The 18435-nt window shown below is 41.6% G+C and overlaps 1 protein-coding gene across 1 annotated transcript in view; it reads left to right on the forward strand.

The window, feature by feature from the left end:
* The window catches only part of TACC1 (transforming, acidic coiled-coil containing protein 1), a 47475-nt gene that overhangs the window by 18369 nt on the left and 10671 nt on the right, over nt 1–18435 (forward strand). The window contains 6 exon segments of the mRNA XM_014536380.1: nt 1014–2082; nt 5920–5980; nt 6921–7128; nt 10705–10753; nt 13581–13752; nt 15637–15713. Coding sequence (XP_014391866.1) covers nt 1014–2082; nt 5920–5980; nt 6921–7128; nt 10705–10753; nt 13581–13752; nt 15637–15713 — 1636 coding nt within the window.

Below are 18435 nucleotides of genomic sequence, written 5' to 3' on the forward strand. Positions count from 1 at the left end.
TACTTTCCAAAACTTTTTCAGCGATGCTCAGGTTTTTGATCCTGCATTAGGATTAGGATTAGGATTAGGATTAGGATTAGGATTTGGTTTAGTGGGTCACCTCTGAGTTTCCTTTTAAGTCATGAGATACTGTGATAATAACCAGCTTATTCAGTTTTTGCTGCTACTCTATCATTATTTCAGATATTTAAGTCAGGAAAGCACGATTTTAGTTTGTGCTTTAAATAAATACCTTCATTACACCTTCCTAATTAAAGCAATTCTCCTACTAAGACCCCCAATTAAAAAGAATCTTTATTTTTTACAAGTGATTTGAGAGAATTCCTGACCCAACTCAGAAAGCCCTTGTAAAGAAAAAATGACGTTACTATTTTATGACTTATCGTCTTAGCAAAATAAGGGCTATTTGTTTTTTAAAGCCATTTCTGTGTCTGCTCTTTCATATTTGTTTTTTTTTATTTGGTTCTTTTAGGTTTTCAGTCTAGAGAGAAGTTATTTTGAGCTGGCTGAATTAATTTTGAAACAGTTGAATTATTTAAATTCCATTCTGGGGAAGAGGAAGTACTTGTCTTTAACATCCAAAAATTAACATCTGCTTGCTGTGTTAAATCTGGAACCTGGGACTATTAGGCAGTGCCCCGGAACTGTCAGTGCCAGATCCCCTGTACCTGAGCTGTCAGCATCTAAAGTTTCTTCCAGATCCGTCATTTTAACCTGCAGAATTTTAACATCAATCATATGCTTTGCAGTGCACCATGATCTACTAGCCTTTTCCTAAGTAGCTCTGTTTGGTATAATTATTATTTGTATAATTTGGGTAATAGCTTGGGAATGGAAAATTCACTTTTGGGTGCAGTACCGGCTCTTCCTTTTGTGGTTGTGCTGCCATAGAGATGCTTAACAAATGCAAAGAGGAAAGAGCCTACTTGTCTATGTGGATTCAGCAAGTAGAGAATATTTACCAATGCCAAAAAGATCATTCTTTAATAGATGGCTTTTGTGTTTTGTTTTAGACTCACAAGAAGTTGATGAACAGCTGATAGCAGAAGTGGTCGCAAAATGTTCATCTGAGACTCATTCTAGACCCTCAGAAAATGAGGTTTCACAGCAGGCTATTGATTCTTACTCCATCAGGGATATCAAAGAAGAACCCGAACACGATAGTAGCAAAATTTCAGTAGTGAGGCCATTTTCAATAGCAACCAAGTCCACGGATAACTCAGAGGCAGCTCTTGGGACAGAAGCAGCATATGGCTGTGTAACTGCCATCTCAGGCGAGGCTCTGCCCTCCAGCCCGCCAGAAGCCATCCAGGACAAGGCGATGACAGAAAGCACCATGGGGGTTACACTGGAGGCTTCCACAGAAGCTGACCTGAAGAGTGGGAACTCCTGTCCGGAGCCAGTGCCCAGCAGAAGCAAGCTGAGAAAGCCCAAACCCATCTCTCTGAGGAAGAAAACAGTTGGCGAGTTCTCAGAAACTTCCATGGAGGGCATGCCTCTCCCCCAGGCATCCTATCCTGATGAAATGGATGGGAACACAAGTCCTTTGCTAGGAGATGCCAGGACTCAGAAATCTGCGCCTGACGTTAGGGAAACAAGCAGCACTCCCAGTAGTGACACCAATGATTCCGGGGTGGAGCTGCTGGAGGAGTCAAGGAGCTCACCTCTGAAGCTGGAGTTCGATTTCATAGAAGATGTAGAAAGTGTAGAATCCAGGAAAGGCCTTCCAAGAAAACTTGGCAGGAAACTGGGTAACAAACTGCCTCCAAAGGTACAGAAAGATGGCATCAGTAAGCCAGTAGGCACCAAAGATTCAGAACCGCCCCCGGACCAAGCTACAGACGATGCCTCTCTCTCCCAAGCGTCTTCTAAGCAGAATCCCAGTTTCAGTCCCCTGGGTGGCCAGTCCACACTGCAGGACTCCCCTCCCCTCTCCTCTAAGGGATCCTACCACTTTGATGAATCCACGGATCCCTTTAAACCAACTACAGCTTTAACAAATGGTGACTGTTGTTCTCCTGCTGGTAATCATGTTAATGAAACCTTAGAATCACCCAAGAAGGCAAAGTCGAGTTTAATAACGTGAGTGATGAGGGGTGTGGGTGTTGTGTTCTGTGTACACTCTGAAAGTTTGGCAGCCGGCTGCTGTGGGTTTTGGTGATCTGGAGTTATCTTTGAGGTGCAGGTGGGCAGACACAAAGCTTACGACTTCATATTGCAGTCTTCACTGTTTTAAAGCAAACTTTTGTGTGGAATCAAATACCAGAGGTTTCCTTTTTCACTGGCTGCCTGGTTTATGAATCCTCAGCTTATTCAACTGAGCTCTTTCCCCACCCTACCACCCCCACTTTTGGTACTTTTGTCCTGTTTAACAAGATGGGCAGGTAGAGATTTGATGGCTTTCAAAAATCCTATCTGGGCTGTCAGGAATCGCTTTACTTACAGAATTCAAGTGATATGCTAGCCACCATCTTCAGATTCTCTATGGATAAAACAAAAATTCCAAGCCTACAGATTAACTGTCTAGTGTCAAGAACTTGTAGAAAATGGTCCAAAAGGGTCTTATAGAAGTTTTTCACTTAAAACAGAAAGCTGTGATTTTTGTTGGAAAACAAACCACTGAAAGTTGGGGAGAATTCTTATGTCTTTATCGTTAGCTTGTGGTTCCATCATCAAGGAAGTGAATTTCCAATAAGAATCAGGAATATTTTAAACAATGACAGAAATCTGACTAGACTTTTGTTGTGTGTTGTGACACTACCCCTACCCTACCCCCTGCCCTGGGAAATCTAGAGCCACTTTTGCAAGCTCCTTGAAGTTTTCAGAGTGATGACCTCAGGCCACAGTCCATGTCAAGTTTCAGGTTAAATTTGTTATAGGGTTCCCTTATCACAAAACTAAGTGGTGACAATATACCCTTTGTGACACTGTGGCATTTTGCTAAAAATTGAATATAAGAGAGATCAATGACATAGAAGATGAAGTATGAAAAAGAAAGTTGAGAAGAAATATCATGTTTTTAATTGTCACCATAGATCATTAGGGAAGAAATTTTTAGTATTACTATGACTTCAAGAAAAATGCTGGATGGTGTGGTGTATTATACTAAAGGGAAAGGTTTAAAGAGCAGAAAGTATCAATCCGGACCAAGAAGCTCGAGCAATGTAGGAATCAGTTCTTCCACAACTTCAGAATATCTAGGGCAGCGGTTCTCAACCTGTGGGTCGCGACCCCTTTGGAGGTCGAACAACCCTTTCACAGGGGTCGCCTAAGACCATCAGAAAACACATATATAATTACATATTGTTTTTGTGATTAATCACTATGGTTTAATTATGTTCAATTTGTAACAATGAAAATACATCCTGCATATCAGATATTTACATTACGATTCATAACAGTAGCAAAATTACAGTTATGAAGTGGCAACGAAAATAATTTTATGGTTGGGGGTCACCACAACATGAGGAACTGTATTAAAGGGTCACGGCATTAGGAAGGTTGAGAACCACTGATCTAGGGGAATAAGATGTCAGTAATACTTGTTGATCTGTTCTCTGATTATATATGAGCAGTTAAATGGTTGCTGAAAAAGATGATTGATCAGGTGTCCTCAAAGTGCTCTTTTGTGTCTAAGGTTAGTTACTGTTATCGAGACAGTGCTTGGGGTATGTGTTGGCCAGCTCATTGCCTTGGTGCTTCCTGATATGGGATATCCTATATATAGGGTGTCTCTGCCCAGCAAGGTTGATAAGTCATTTCATTTGGGAGCCTTCCTTCCGACACATGTTGAAGGCATGTAGCCATTGCATTCATGTTAGATGAGATTAGATCAAAGGGAGGGAAATTGATCCTACACTTTATTTTCCGTAGCAAGAAGCACCCTCTCTTGAGTCCTACCATCCTCACCTGGTAGCATTGTCCTCCTATTCTGTTTTTGGTGAATGGACTTCTTGATCTAATAATATACCTTACAGATTTAAAAAAAATTCTATGCAATCAAAACTCTTGCCTCTGAGAAGGGTGCTTGACCTTTGTGTAACTGGAATTTTGTTTAGCAAAACCCTATTGGTAGGAAAGACTGAAAATATACTTGTGGTGGTAGAATCTAGTGGAGAGTTAGAAGTTTTGTTAGCAGGGTACTTGTGTGACTTTTTAAAAGATGTATGTAATTGGTGTCTCAGATTCTTCTATGAAATGGAGACATCATCCTATGATGAGGATTTTTGTGGACCAAATAAAGTATGAAAAATCATTTAAGGTGTCTAGTGACACACACCTACAGCAGATAGAAGCAGATGCATCTTCAACTTTATTTTTATTCATGCATTGCCTTAGCTGACTAGACATTTAAGAGTAAATGTGTTCAGCAGTGAAATGCTTACTTTTTCATCTATAAGCTTGAATATGTGGCATTTCTGACTGCTTCTATCACTCTTACTCATTACAGATGAGGTTCCTGACAATCATTCACTCACCAGTGATAACATTAATAAATATGACATTTTAAATTTGTATCTCACCTCATAGAAAGAACTTTGCAGCCTTTACATCTACCGGACTAGAGATAAATATTCCGGCTTTACATGATTTTTTTCTCCATCTGTCTGTCTCTTTCCTGTTTCTCATTTTGTTGGTGCCTCAGGACTACTGAACAAGTGAAATTTCTCTGTTTTCTGTTGTAAGTACCCCTGCTGTGGTTTCTGTTTGTCCCTGGGACTGTTGGCAGTTCCTCTACCCTCCTCCCAGACCACCTCTCCATAGCATGTTGGCTTCCGGTTCTGAGTTTGACCTTCTGATTATTTTTTGCATTTCATTTGCCACTTCATGAGTCAGCTTAGCCTTGTGATTGTCTGTACCCGAAGGAGTGGCGATCGGCCTTCCAACCTTAGGTGCGTGAGCTTGCGCTCCCTGCCTTGGCACGCCGGTGTGGCGCTTTGATACCGAATGCTGGCTTGGCCCCAAAGATCATCTGGCAGGGGTTTCAGGCACTGCTCTGCTATTTAATGTTGGAAATAATTGGCTTTCTTGATAGGATAGGCTGCTGGGTTGGAGCAGGGGATAAAATGGAGACATCATACTATGATTGGAATTCTTGTGGACCAACTTGAGTTTGGTGGCAAGGGGTGGCACTCAAGCATTAGGAAAGAAAATCATGAGCCAGGTAGTGGTTGTGCACGTTTTGGTAACGTATACGCTTGCCTTTTTTTGTTTGTTTCCCCACACAAGAAAAAAAAGTTGCAAATTATTATTATTATTTTTTTGTCAGAGTAGCATTATTGGAAATTTTAAGTTCATTCAAACAAAAGAATTTGAACTAGTCTTTGGATCGCAAATTATGCGCTAGTTTAAATAACTGTTGGTTTGAGTTTTCCCTGGTTCCAGCCATAATGTTCTTTCCATCTTACTACTTAATAGGAATGGTAATAGTTTACACAGATATTTTCCTTTTTATACTTTCTGTTAACCCCAGTTCTACTTTGTTAGCACACATGTCTGGAGTTGTCTCATTAGACTTCTATGGCTTTTAGTGCAATAAAGGATTTTTAAAGAATCTAGTCCAGTGTGGTAATTTTTCTAATGAATGCCAAAGCCCAAGTGAGTGAGGATCAGATGAACTGAATGTCTCTGCTAAGGCTGCTCTCTCAAAGGCTGTGGTGGTATGTAATGAAAAACTCCTCCTCTTGAGGAGGTCTTTTCAGAGAATGAATTGACTGTAGTTCTTTGCTTGCCCCGTCTCTCCAGAGAAGATTCAGAGATGTAAAAGCTGCTCCCATCTCTGACATGTAGATGTACGACTTGTGAGGTGCTGTATGCCTTGGCTTCTATCTGCACACACTGCTCTCTCTGCTCCATCTCATAGCTCGGAAGTTGTCAGTGAGATTCCCAACCAGCTTGGTTAATTTGTTTTTCTTTCAGGAGTGGCTGTAAGGTGAAGAAATATGAAACGCAGTCTCTTGCTTTGGATGGGTGTTCACAGGTAAGTCTGTCTATCACCAGAACATCTCTTAGACCAGTGGTCCTCAAACTACGAATGTATCCCCCCCTCCCCCAGGGTGGGTCATGGTGGTTAATGGAGACTTCCCACTGGGTATTGGAATATTCAGATTTAAGAGAACCAGCATCTTAAACTGATCTGAAAAGGCCTCTCAGGACAAGGAAACCCTTTCAAAATTCCCCTTTTCCCATTATTTTATGGTTCCCTCTCACCCATTTCAAATCACCACTGGGTGTGAAATCTCTGGGGCACCAAACAAAGGGGAGATTGAAATATTGATGTAGGTTTTTAAGGAGGTGATTGATTCCAGTGAGCGGATAATGTTTTTTTAAAGTCAGATGATTTTCCAACTCATCACTTTCAACCAAATAGAACCTGAGTTGATGGAAGTGAAGTAGACTGGGAAGTGTAGGTTCAGAGAGGAAAAGGAATGATGTACATTTCTGACTATTAAAGAGGTTGTTCGTGTCCAATTTTAAATACATTGTAGGATGCCAAATCATTAGAATAATTACATTGAATTAAGCATGGTAGTATTTAAACTATATTAGCTATTATATCCTTCGAAATTATTTAAACTGACGCTGAACAGATTTTAGATGGCACTTGGGAATACAGTGGGGTACATAGATTTTGGGGGGTTTAATTTAGGAGGTTTATGAGCAGAATATTTGAAACCACTGCCTTGAACCACTTAAACTTCTTTCTCATAAATTTAGGCTAGAGAAGGTTAATTTGTCAAACCTCAGATTTGAAGCAGAAAAGCTAGGTGCTAGAAAAAGGCAACATTCTGTGATTGAAGGACTCCAGCTTCTTCCTTCATCTGTACTCAGATCTGTGGTTAACTCTAAGCAAATAGTGGGTGCTGTGAGATATCCCTTTCCCTACCTAATGGTAGCATCTTCTCTGTTGCCTTTCCAAGGATGAAGGAGCAGTGATCTCCCAGAGTTCAGACATTTCTAATAGGGACGGCCACGCTACCGATGAGGAGAAACTGGCATCCACTTCATCTGGTCAGAAATCAGCCGGGGCCGAGGTGAAAGGTGAGCCAGAGGAAGACCTGGAGTACTTTGAATGTTCCAATGTTCCCGTGTCTACCATAAATCATGCGTTTTCATCCTCAGAAGCAGGTATGGAAGTATATATTCATCTTTCTAATGTACATAGCATAGAAATGCCTGAAAGCCTAAAGCTGAGACGCCTTAGAGAATTTGGATTCTGATCTAAGCTTTGCTTCTTCACCTAGAAAAGAGACACGAAAAGGGTGTCTTATCAAATACCAGGGACATATGGATTAGTGTGGCAGGATGTACTGGAGGCACTAATGTGTGGGACTGCTTGAAATTTTTTAATAATTTATTATAAAATTATAATAATTTTTTATAATTTATTTTAATGTGGCCACACCTCAAAGTATAGTGGCCTGTAACCATGATGTGATTATTGTGCTCCTTGTTCAACTTACAGAAATAACGTGTAATTCCTTACCATGTGCAGGCATTGCTCTAAGTGCTTTCCATGTATTAACTCACTACTCTTTGCTACGTATTATTTTTTCCCCATTTTTCAGAGAAGGAAAGTGAGACACAGAAGTTAAGTAACTTGGCCCAGGTCACTTGTAAATGGCTAGTAAATGGTAGAACTAGGATTCAGACTTTAGCAGTAGGTTCCATGGTCTTTTAATCTCAAAGCTAAAGTACAAAGAGCTTGTTTTCATTACACTAGACCAGGGGTGGGCAACCTTTTTGTGAGTGCGTGCCAAAACCAGCAAAATCTCTGACTCAGAATTCTTCTGCGTGCCAACCTTAATTTTTTGAGAACATGTTACGCCTACTTGATATCTCTTAAGGTGTACATATGTGAAGAACCTTGGAGAAATAATAAAATTCATTCGAGCGACAAAAACACAGTATATGATGATGAAAAATACATTCATTTTTTAACGTATATATGTACACTGATAGTCCGACAGAAAACTTTATGACTCCGTTTGATATTATCAGTGGGACTTTTGCTGCTGCATCACTGATGACAGAGATTTTACATCAGGTTTATATTTCGTGACCTTCAGAGATATGCACGAGCTACTACTTTCATCCGTCAGGCTACTCCTATTACGAGACTTAACAAAATTCATCACTGAGAACAAAGATTCACAATTGTAAATGGAAGATTATAAGAGAGGGTTTGGCGTGCCAGCAAAAGTTACTGGCGTGCCATGTTTGGCACGCGTGCCAGGATTGCCCACCCCTGCACTAGACCATTATAAATTGCCCTGCTCACAGATGTGGTAGACTGAAATTGATCGATGCCCTATAAAATCCTTCTTAATGTCCAAATAAGAACCTAGATAGACTAACTTTCTTGCTAACCTTCTTGCTGTTGGACTCTCAGAACATTGTAGAGCGGAGGCCCTCCTTCCAGGTCCCAAGTTGTATCTGTGACCCTAAACTTGACTTGTGAAATGTTTAGAACCATGTTCCTGACTATATTAAACATTATTAAAAAAATCAACATAATTTAATTTGGTGTTTTTATACCTAGAATTTAAGAAATCATGATCTCTCATCAAACGAGGGAAGCGGGTGGAAATCAGGACTTTATTATTCTTCCAGCCTCCTCCCTGCCCCCAGGTCTCAGTTTTTCATCTATAAAATAAACATGCCAGGCACTATTCCAGATTTCTTCCCAGGCCTCTTTCTGCTCTGACTTCTTTCCCAAGACTTCATTTGCCATTTCCCTTTATACCACCTTACTCAGTTAGGTGGGCTACACTTATTTCTCTTATTTGAAATATCTTTCTTTGCCATCTCCTATAGAAATTCTGCCCATCATTTTGGGTCTATTTCAAAAACATCACTTGGCTCCCACCATGCTTTATGCTCCCAGCACATTTCTTCTTACCGTTCGCGTTTTGTGTATTCATTATAGAAGGGATCTTTGATAAGCTTCTCAAGGTTAAGGACTATGAGTGATTCATCTTTGAATTTCCTCGGCTGCAGGTGCATAGTAGATATTTGTTGAATTATATTCTTCCTCACTCAGAGGAAATTCCTGCAACAAATTTGTAGAGCTGGGGTTCTGTTAGATACAGTGCTGTCCTCTTAGTGGGTAGGTAGTATGTCACTGTGTGTAACTGAAGTAGATATTTGTTGAATGATATTCTTCCTCATTCGGAGGAAATTCCTGCAACAGAAATTTGTAGAGCTGGGGTTCTGTTAGATACAGTGCTGTCCTCTTAGTGGGTAGGTAGTATGTCACTGTGTGTAACTGATTATCCATATCAAGGGAGAAGCAGAGGTCATGCGGGTGGGAGTGTGAGGTGGACGGGTGTACTGACCCTGTCAGGTGAATCAGAGAACATTTACTGGGGAAAGTCACCTTGGAGCTTGGTGTTGATAGATACAGACATAGATGTGCACCAGAGAACAAGCGTCTCTCTCAGGGTTGGGAAGGAACCTGCCATGTGGGTAAAATGCCCAGTAGCTCTGTGAGGACAGGGTAAGTGGGAAAATGAAGTGGTACTGAGGATTTGGGGCTTGCTTCTGTAGGTGGAGGGGAGCCATTGAAGGTTTTTTCTTTTTTCTTTTTTTAAATACATTTTTATTAATAGAGAGGAAGGGTGAAGGAGAGAGAGAAACATCAATGATGAGAGAAAATCATTGATTGACTGCCTCCTGCACGCCCCCTACTGGGGATCGAGCCCGCAACCTGGGCATGGGCCCTTGACCGGAATGGAACCCAGGACCCTTCAGTCTGCAGGCCGACACTCTATCCATGAGCCAAACCAGCCAGGGCCATTGAAGGTTTTTAAGCAGAATAGTCACATTTGTGTTTTAAAAATAATTCATTATAGACAGAATTTGCTAAAATAATAATTTGTTATTGCTTTGTGGGAGGTTGTAGTCTTATAAAATTTTAAAATATTTTAAAATTGTCTTCAGTCCTGGTCATTGTGGCTCAGTTGGTTGGGCATTATCCCGTGCACTGAAGAGTTGCCAGTTTGATTCCCGGTCAGGGTACATGCCCAGGTTGCAGGCTCTATTTCTAGTGCAGGGTGTATAGGATGTTTCACTCTCACGTTGGTCTCGGTCTCTCTCTCTCTCTCTCTCTCTCCCTCTCCCTCTCCCTCTCCCTCTCCTTTCCTCTCTCTAAATAACAATTTAAAAAAAATTGTCTTCAGTGAGAGCATATTCCTTTAATTAGAAAACATCTAGTGTTAGGTTTTTTAAAATGTCTCTGGTGGTAGAGTGGGAGGTACAAAATGAATTTAGTTTTGTGGGCATTGCAATTTGGAGCTTATTGTTTTATCTGCTACTGCTACACTACTTAGATTGAGGGTACCCTTTTGGGCTGGAGTTTAAGACTTTGGTAATAAAACAGCATTCAGTGTTTCCTCTCACTGAAATAATCCCATGGTTAGCACATGGGCACAAAGGACAGACTTGCTGTTCTTTGCACCTGAAGATTGTGGATTCATTTATGACTGACTAACTCCGCACTCCTCTTTCTTCTAAATATCTTGGACTTTTAACATGGACAACACAGTGATCAATAGAAAGCCAGCGCCCCTGTGAGAACTTGGGGTGCGTTCGTGTGTTGTAGATGTCATTCTGGGCCTGCGCTGGGGGTTTCCCAGTGCCTTTCACTAGGAAGGGGAGGAACCAGCTGCTTGGGTTAACTACAAAAATGACTCTGTGTTTTAGGCGTAGAAAAAGAGACATGCCAGAAAATGGAGAAAGATGGATCTGCCGTGCCTGTAAGTTCCTAAACTTGGCGGGTGAGGGGGGAGTTAAGTGGAGCTCAGGTTTTTCCAGCATTTGTTTCGAAGCTCGTGTTAAATCTTTAAATAAATTATGGCCATTGTTTGGTGATGGGGATGAAATATAAATAAAACACAGCTTCTTCACTTGAGGGGCTCACACTCTATCCCGAGATTCCCGGACAGCAGCCCCTAGTGCATGTGCAGCTGAGCACTTGATGTAGCTAGTCTAAGTGTAAAATACAACCAGTGTTTGATGACTTGCATAAAACGAAGGGAGGTAAAATGTCTCTAACTTTATATTGATTACATGTTGAGATGATAATATTTTGGGCTAACTAAACTATGTTATTAAAATGAGTCTCACCTGTTTCTTTTTACTTTTTTCAATGTGGCTGCTGAGAATTTTTAAATTGCATATGGCTTGCATTATATTTATTTTGAACAGCACTGGCAACAGGTACAGAATGGAAACGGACCACACCTGTGGTGAAGTTATACTAGAATGTGGTCCTCGGGGCTGTGGGAGCCGGGGCTCACCGGCTGTGTGGCAGGTGGCAGGAAAGCTGAAGCTGTGCTGATGAAAAACAAAACGACTTAAAGAACTCTAGAATAGATACTGATATTTTCCTTACTAAGAAAACCAAGTTAATAGAATGGTCACATCCTTGATAACACAAGGGTCATGGGAAGCACAGGGAAGTTAGTTCCTAGAGATGGGGATTCTGGCTTAGAGTAATAAACACTCACAAAAGACAGACTTTAAAAGGTATTAATTTAGAATCGGAAATGTAACAAGGCGAACCAAATGTGTTTGTCTAACTTAGTACATTATCTCCCTATAGGCAATTACATGGGAAGCAAGACTACGGGAAAGCCTCTTGATGATAGACATGGCACAGGAAGTAATAGAATGATCACATGTCCAGGGTGTAGCAGTTGTCCACAGCAAACATGTATTACGCCATCATTTTTGGATCAGGAACCCTGGGATGAGTCCGAGTCTCATGGGCTGCAGTCAAGGTGTAGACCAGGGCTGCGGTCACCTCCAGGCTCACTCATGTGGCTGTGGGCCCATCTCGGGTCCTCACTGGCTGTTGACAGAGCCATCAGTTCCTTGCCACATGGACCTCCCCATGGAGCTTCTCACTGCGTGAAAGCTGGGTCTTTCTGTAAACAAAGTGACATGCCATGACTTTTACCATATTGTGTCCTTTACGAGTGAGTCCTTAGGTCTATCCTGCTCCAAGGAAGAGACTGCCCGAGAGGATTGGTACCAGGAGGTGGGGTCATGGGAGCCATTTTAGAGGCTTCCCGCCACAAGTGACTTTTGGCTCTAGTGATAGGTCTGTCCCAAGATAGTGTTTCTGAGGAGTTTTGGACTTCCATCAGCATGTGGTCCACCCTCCCCCAAATGCTGCTGCAGATGGGCACAGCCAGCCCGTGGCTTTGCATTTCCCTTTTCTGTGGCCTAAGCCCAGAGTTTCTATACTGGATGAGGTCTGTGAAGCTGTCTGCACAATTGTGTATTTTTGAGTATTTTTTAGAGAAAGGATGAGTCTATAATGACCCTGGCAAGTTTAAAAACCACTGGTCTAAGTGAACCTTGGATTTTATGTTCAGTTCTGGTTCAAACAAAATACCAGAGAGCTGATTGATTATGAGCAATAATTAATTGATGAGTTATACTGACATTCAAGATTTTTCCTAGGTCACTTTGGCATTTCGGATGTTACTTGATGAACTTTTCCCCCCATTTATACAAAAAGCTTACTTGTATAGGTAAGGGGCAAATAGCACCAAAAATGCTTTCTAGGAAGGAAGATAGTACAGAACCTATATTCTTGTGAAAAATAAAATATTAACCATATGTGGCTCTCTAGAACCCGAGTTTATGATAAAAACAAGCTGGTGTATTAGAAAGTGCAGTGCTGCCAGACAGGACTGAAACAATAGCAAGGAAGAACCAAAAATGGGAGCGTGGGCACGTTGTCAGGAACAAGTAATGGTGCACACCTGACGGCATCACTGGGCTGTGGCACATCACTGCAGAGCAAGGACTTTCTGGTGATCCTGAATCGCCCGGGCTGGGTGGGGTCAGGCACATTCACCATTTCTGCCTTCCTAGGCCTGAAACTTAGTAAAAAAAATTTTAGAAATATTTCCATCCAAAGTGACTACATATAGACACACAAAGCATCAACATGTAAAAAAAAAAAAAGTTGACTTTCTTTGGGAAATGTATTTACATAGAACACATCATCCCCAGAAACCCCTTGAAAGATGAGCCATGAACCAGGTAGTGTTCTGTTTTTTGCATGTAATTCTTTGGTGGCTGACCACTATGATAAGTACACTTCCTTTTGGGGGATAAGAAGAAAACTTCTCTAGGCTATCTGTTAGACAAGCAAGACACCCTGATAATCATTAGAACAGGGGTGGGCAAACTTTTTGACTCGAGGGCCACAATGGGTTCTTAAACTGGACCGGAGGGCTGGAACAAAAGCATGGATGGAGTGTTTGTGTGAACTAATATAAATTCAAAGTAAACATCATTACATAAAAGGGTACGGTCTTTTTTTTTTTTTTAGTTTTATTCATTTCAAACGGGCCGGATCCGGCCCGCGGGCCGTAGTTTGCCCACGGCTGCATTAGAACAAGTTTTTCCTTTAGATAGCACTGTAGCTAGACTTGATTTTTAAAAAACCCTGCTGGGTTTTCATTGTGTGTGTTTTTTTACTCTAAACATGTCTTTAAAGATTGTGATCAATGTAGCAATGAGGAAATTATTGAAAGATGCTTGGGATTAAGAAGCTGAAGATTAAACGTATTAAATGTAACCTCTTCCTCCCCTCCTCCCCCCCCCCCCCCCCCCCCCCCATCTCGCCAATGACTATCTTTGTCCGTGGCCTGTGGCGGAGAGAGCCCCCTGGATGGCATCTGCCTCAGTGAATCAGATAAGACAGCCGTGCTCACCCTGATAAGAGAAGAGGTAAATGCTTTCTTGTTCCACCCACTTATCGCTCCATTCTTTGTGAAGCCATGTGCAGCGGGCAGATTCCATCTCTGCTGGCCTCCGTTATCCCCGTTGGAAGTTCGTGTTTCCTGCAGCTTGTCTAGCTCAGATAAAGGGCTCCCTGTAAAACGCCACGTTGGTGCTGGGGTCCTGACATTGTGGTGTCCTGTTTATCTTTTAGCCTTGAAATTTTAAATATCAAAATTTGCTAACTTTATCCACATGAGTTTGTAAATTAGTGCCTTCATTTTACAGAGCATATTAGTATGTAGTATGCTCGTACATAAAAATTCCTTAAATTCTAGACTTGCACTAATATACAATTGTTTCCTACCTTCATCCATTCTTTAATTTAACTCTCAAATACCTTTATCATGTTTCTTGAGCAGCCTCTGTTCAAAAATAGGTCACTGCTAGGCCTTGGATGATCTGAAAAAATATGAAAGACATTGTTATATACTAGTAATCAGTTATCACCCTCTCCTGTTATATTTCTGTGCTATATTTATGTACTTGGCTTGTGTATTACTTGATGACTCCACCCTATTTTAAAGCAGGTGGAGCAATTTTATTTTTATAATGTGATGAAAGTAGTTAAGTACCTGTGATACATGTCTCTTAAAGCTTTAAAAAATGGCATTAATTTAGGTGGCTCCGTTGCGCAATGGATAGCGCATTGGACTTCTAAAAAATGGCATTAAGGACCTAGCTGGTTTGGCTCAGTGGATAGAGCACTGATTGACCTGTGGACTGAAGGGTCCCAGGTTTGATTCCAGCCAAGGGCACATGCCCGGGTTGTGGGCTTGATCCCCAGTAGGGGGCGTGTAGGAGGCCACCAATCAATGATTCTCTCTCATCATTGATGTTTCTATCTCCCTCCCTTTCTTTCTGAAATCAATAAAAATATATATTTTAAAAAATAGCATTAGGTTGGTAATGAGAGATGTCAACTAATCCTGTTGTCAGCTTGGGTGCAGTGGTGAGGAGCACCCCCCACTCGTAAATGAGAAAAATGACTTCACTTCCTCCTGAGAGTTAAACTATGAGATGTCCCCCTCATGGATCACAGGAAAGATGGAAAGATGTGTTTAGTCACCAAAGCAGATAAGCTGGCTTCTAGTATCCTGATTAAAGGCACCAAAGTAAAAATGTACCAATTAGAAAGAGAGAAGCACAGAGAAGTAAATAAAAAGAGAACAAGGTGTGCCCATCCAAGCCCTGTGCAAAGCAAATGGAGTTTCAGGCAGTGAATTTAGATAATTTCTTTTCCATTTAGCATGGGCATCCCATGGGTTCTGCACAGCCTATGGTGAGATGGATGCACTGGCTGGAGGCATTGAACTTCTGACTCTCTCTTTCTGAGTCTATTTTTATCAAGCAATCAGAAATCTCTGCAGAAAGAGAATATGCTGGTCGTGCCAACTTCTAATGCTCTGACTTTGTGGCAGTTTCGTTTCTCATCCTAACTAAGATTGGTGCACTGGTGTCTCCTTGGGTTAAGGCGACTCTCTGTCAGATGACGCTCTGCTCTGGGTGTCTTGTCCCAATCTGTGTTCTAGGCCTACAGAGCGAGAGCCGGACCCTGGCCTGAGGTTGAATTTACAGAGAACTTAGTTACCAATTGGAATTTTCCTAGGAGATGTTCTATTCACCTTTACTCTGGTGGCTACGTTTCCAGCATCCCATGTGGCTAAGAGTATTTTTCTAAATGCTTATGAGCATTAGATGGATGATGAGGTTTTACATTCCTAACGTAAGTGAATGACTTGGGAGGAACTGTTGTTTCAAGTCTCCAATCTTAAATTCAAGCTGTAATAGATTGAGTAGGTAAAACCAAGCTTTCTCTCTATTATAATCTAGATAATCACTAAAGAGATTGAAGCAAATGAATGGAAGAAAAAATACGAAGAAACCCGACAAGAAGTCTTGGAGATGAGGTGAGATTGGAGGTTTGGGGAGGTACTGGATACCTTTATGCATTGTTAGATTTAATACAAATGAAATGATGAAAGTATTTGCTTATCACAGAACCAGCTATTGAGAATGTGGGGCTATGCTATTTATACCTTAATTTGTGATTGATAATATCATTCCATGAGCATTGCTCACCAGGCATTATATTCAAATACTGTAGTTTATTTTGGGGTGTTCAGAACATTACAAGTAAGCAGAACTCACATAATTCTTATCTTTGGAAATAACCAATTTGTGTAAAAATATCCCTTTGAAATACAGAGTAATAAGATTTCCTAACATTCAGTTATGGAGACATTATAATTCATAATATGTTTTTAAAATTTGTCTTTATTGTTAAAAGTATTACAGATGTCCCCTTTACATAATACTTTACAAAAACTAATTATTCATGGTAGCGTCAAATCTCATAACCAATAAATAGATTATAAAAAGCATGTTAACAGGAAACAGAACTGATTGACATTTTAAAATTGAAATCTTTTTATTTTTTCTGCTCACTCTCTAGAAAGGAGAGTTAGGAGCCCTGTAATAACTAGAGATGGCATCAAAGAAGAGGGAAAAAGCATAAATAATTTATACAGTCAGCACTTGAATGATTAGGAAATATTTTAAATAAATAAGTCCATGCTAATTTGTGTCTCTTGTAATATTATTATTATTATTACTTTTTAATTTTTAAAAGATGATTTTATTGAATTTTTTTAGAGAGAGAGGGAGAGAGAGAAACATCGATCAGTTGCCTCCCGTACAAACCTGCAACCTGACTGGGAATTGAACCAGCGACCTTCAGTGCATGGGGCAAAGTTCAACCAACTGAGCCACACTGACCAGGGCTATCTGTTTTTTGTGTGTTTGTTTGTTTGTTTGTTTTTTGAGCATTTACTGGGTGTAAGGTGCCATTCTGGGAATGGTGGAGAAGAAGGAACAGCCCCTATCCTTGGAGAGCTTATAGGAGCTATATGTATTAGAAGCTTGGATGCAGGGTCAAAGTGATGGGCACGACCAGCGAGGAGAGGGAGAGCCATCGTTTCTCACTGAGGGATCACAGGGAAGAGCACCCATCACTTAGGCCAACATTATTGCATTTCACTTAAAGGAAGGTTAACATGACAGGATGATCTTTGAATAACTGAGTTGCTTTGGGGATTAGGATAGTAAAATAAAACTTGTAAGTAAATCAGAGGGGACAGATGTCAGAAATGGTGGATTGGGGCCAGGAAAGCCTGAACACAGATCAGATCTTTTAGGAAGACCCCCCCATAATATCATTATAGTAGTTCCCCCTTACCCACCACCAATATGTTCCAAGACCTCCTGAAACTGCAGATAGTGCTGAAGCCTATATGTACTTTTTCCAGTACATACATACCTATGATAAAGTTTAATCTATAAATTAGACACAAAAGATTAACAATAATAATCTATAATAAAATAGAACAATTTTAACAATCCTATATAATAAAAGCCTAATGTGCAAATCGACTGAACGGCAGAACCACTGGTCGGCGGGGGGGCGGGGCCTGTGAGTGGGCGGCCCCAGCCATCCAAAGCGGGTGCCAGTGGGCAGAGGGAGGGGACGGTGATGGGGGGGACAGCGGTGGAGGGGCTATCGAGGGGTTGGGGCCAGCCGTCTCCCGCAGAGGGAGGCCACTGGCAGCAGGGCATTGGGAGGTGGGGCCGGAGCTGCCCCCTGGTGGTCAGTGCCTTCCCACAGGGATGTCCGTGGGGAGTGGGCCTAAGCCGTCAGTCTGACATCCCCCAAGGACCCCAGGACTGCGAGAGGGTGCAGGCCGGGCTGAGGGACACCCCCGAGTGTACAAATTTTTGTGCACTGGACCTCTAGTATACTATAATAAAAGTTATTTGGATGTGGTTTGTCTCTCTCAAAACATCATCTTGTACTTTATTTATCTTTTCACTTAAAGGAAACACTTTATGGCTTCTCTTTGGTAAATCTGAATTGCCAGCATCAGTACTCTTGCACTTTGGGGCCATTATTAAGTAAAATAAGGGTGACTTGAACACAAGCACTATGATACTGAGATAGTTGATCTGATAATTCAGCTAAGTGACTAACAGGCAAGTAGCATATGCAGCTTGGGGACACTGGACAAGGATGATTCACATACCAGGCAGGACTGAATGGGATGGTGTGTGGTTTCATCACACTACTCAGAACGGTGCAAAATTTAAAACATGAGTTGTTTGCTTCTGGAATCTTCCATTTTATATTTTTGGACTGTGGTTGACTGAGGGTAACTGAAGCTGGAAAGCGAAACCACTGGTAATGGGGGACTACTGTAACTTATTTTGTAAAGGATTGATTTGTCTAAGCAAGTTTAAATCTATTGCCTGGAGGCAGTTGTTTCTACAAATAGAATGAAGGCTTATCTATACTAATAAAAGCCTAGGTGGTCCTCGTGCCCTCACACGATGCCCTCACGTCATCCAAAGATGACTGCCACAAGATGGCCTCCACAAGATGGCCGGCAGGGGAGGGCAGTTGTGGGCGATCAGGCCAGCAGGGGAGGGCAGTTGGGGGTGATCAGGCTGACAGGGGAGGGCAGTTGGGGGCAACCAGGCCAGCAGGGGAGGGCAGGTGGGAGCAATCAGGCCAGCAGGGGAGGGCAGTCGGGGGCAACTGGGCTGGCAGGGGAGGGCAGTTGGGGGTGACTGGGCCAG

This window comes from Myotis brandtii, unplaced genomic scaffold, assembly GCF_000412655.1.
Source record: "Myotis brandtii unplaced genomic scaffold, ASM41265v1 scaffold103, whole genome shotgun sequence".
NCBI classification, from domain to species: domain Eukaryota; kingdom Metazoa; phylum Chordata; class Mammalia; order Chiroptera; family Vespertilionidae; genus Myotis; species Myotis brandtii.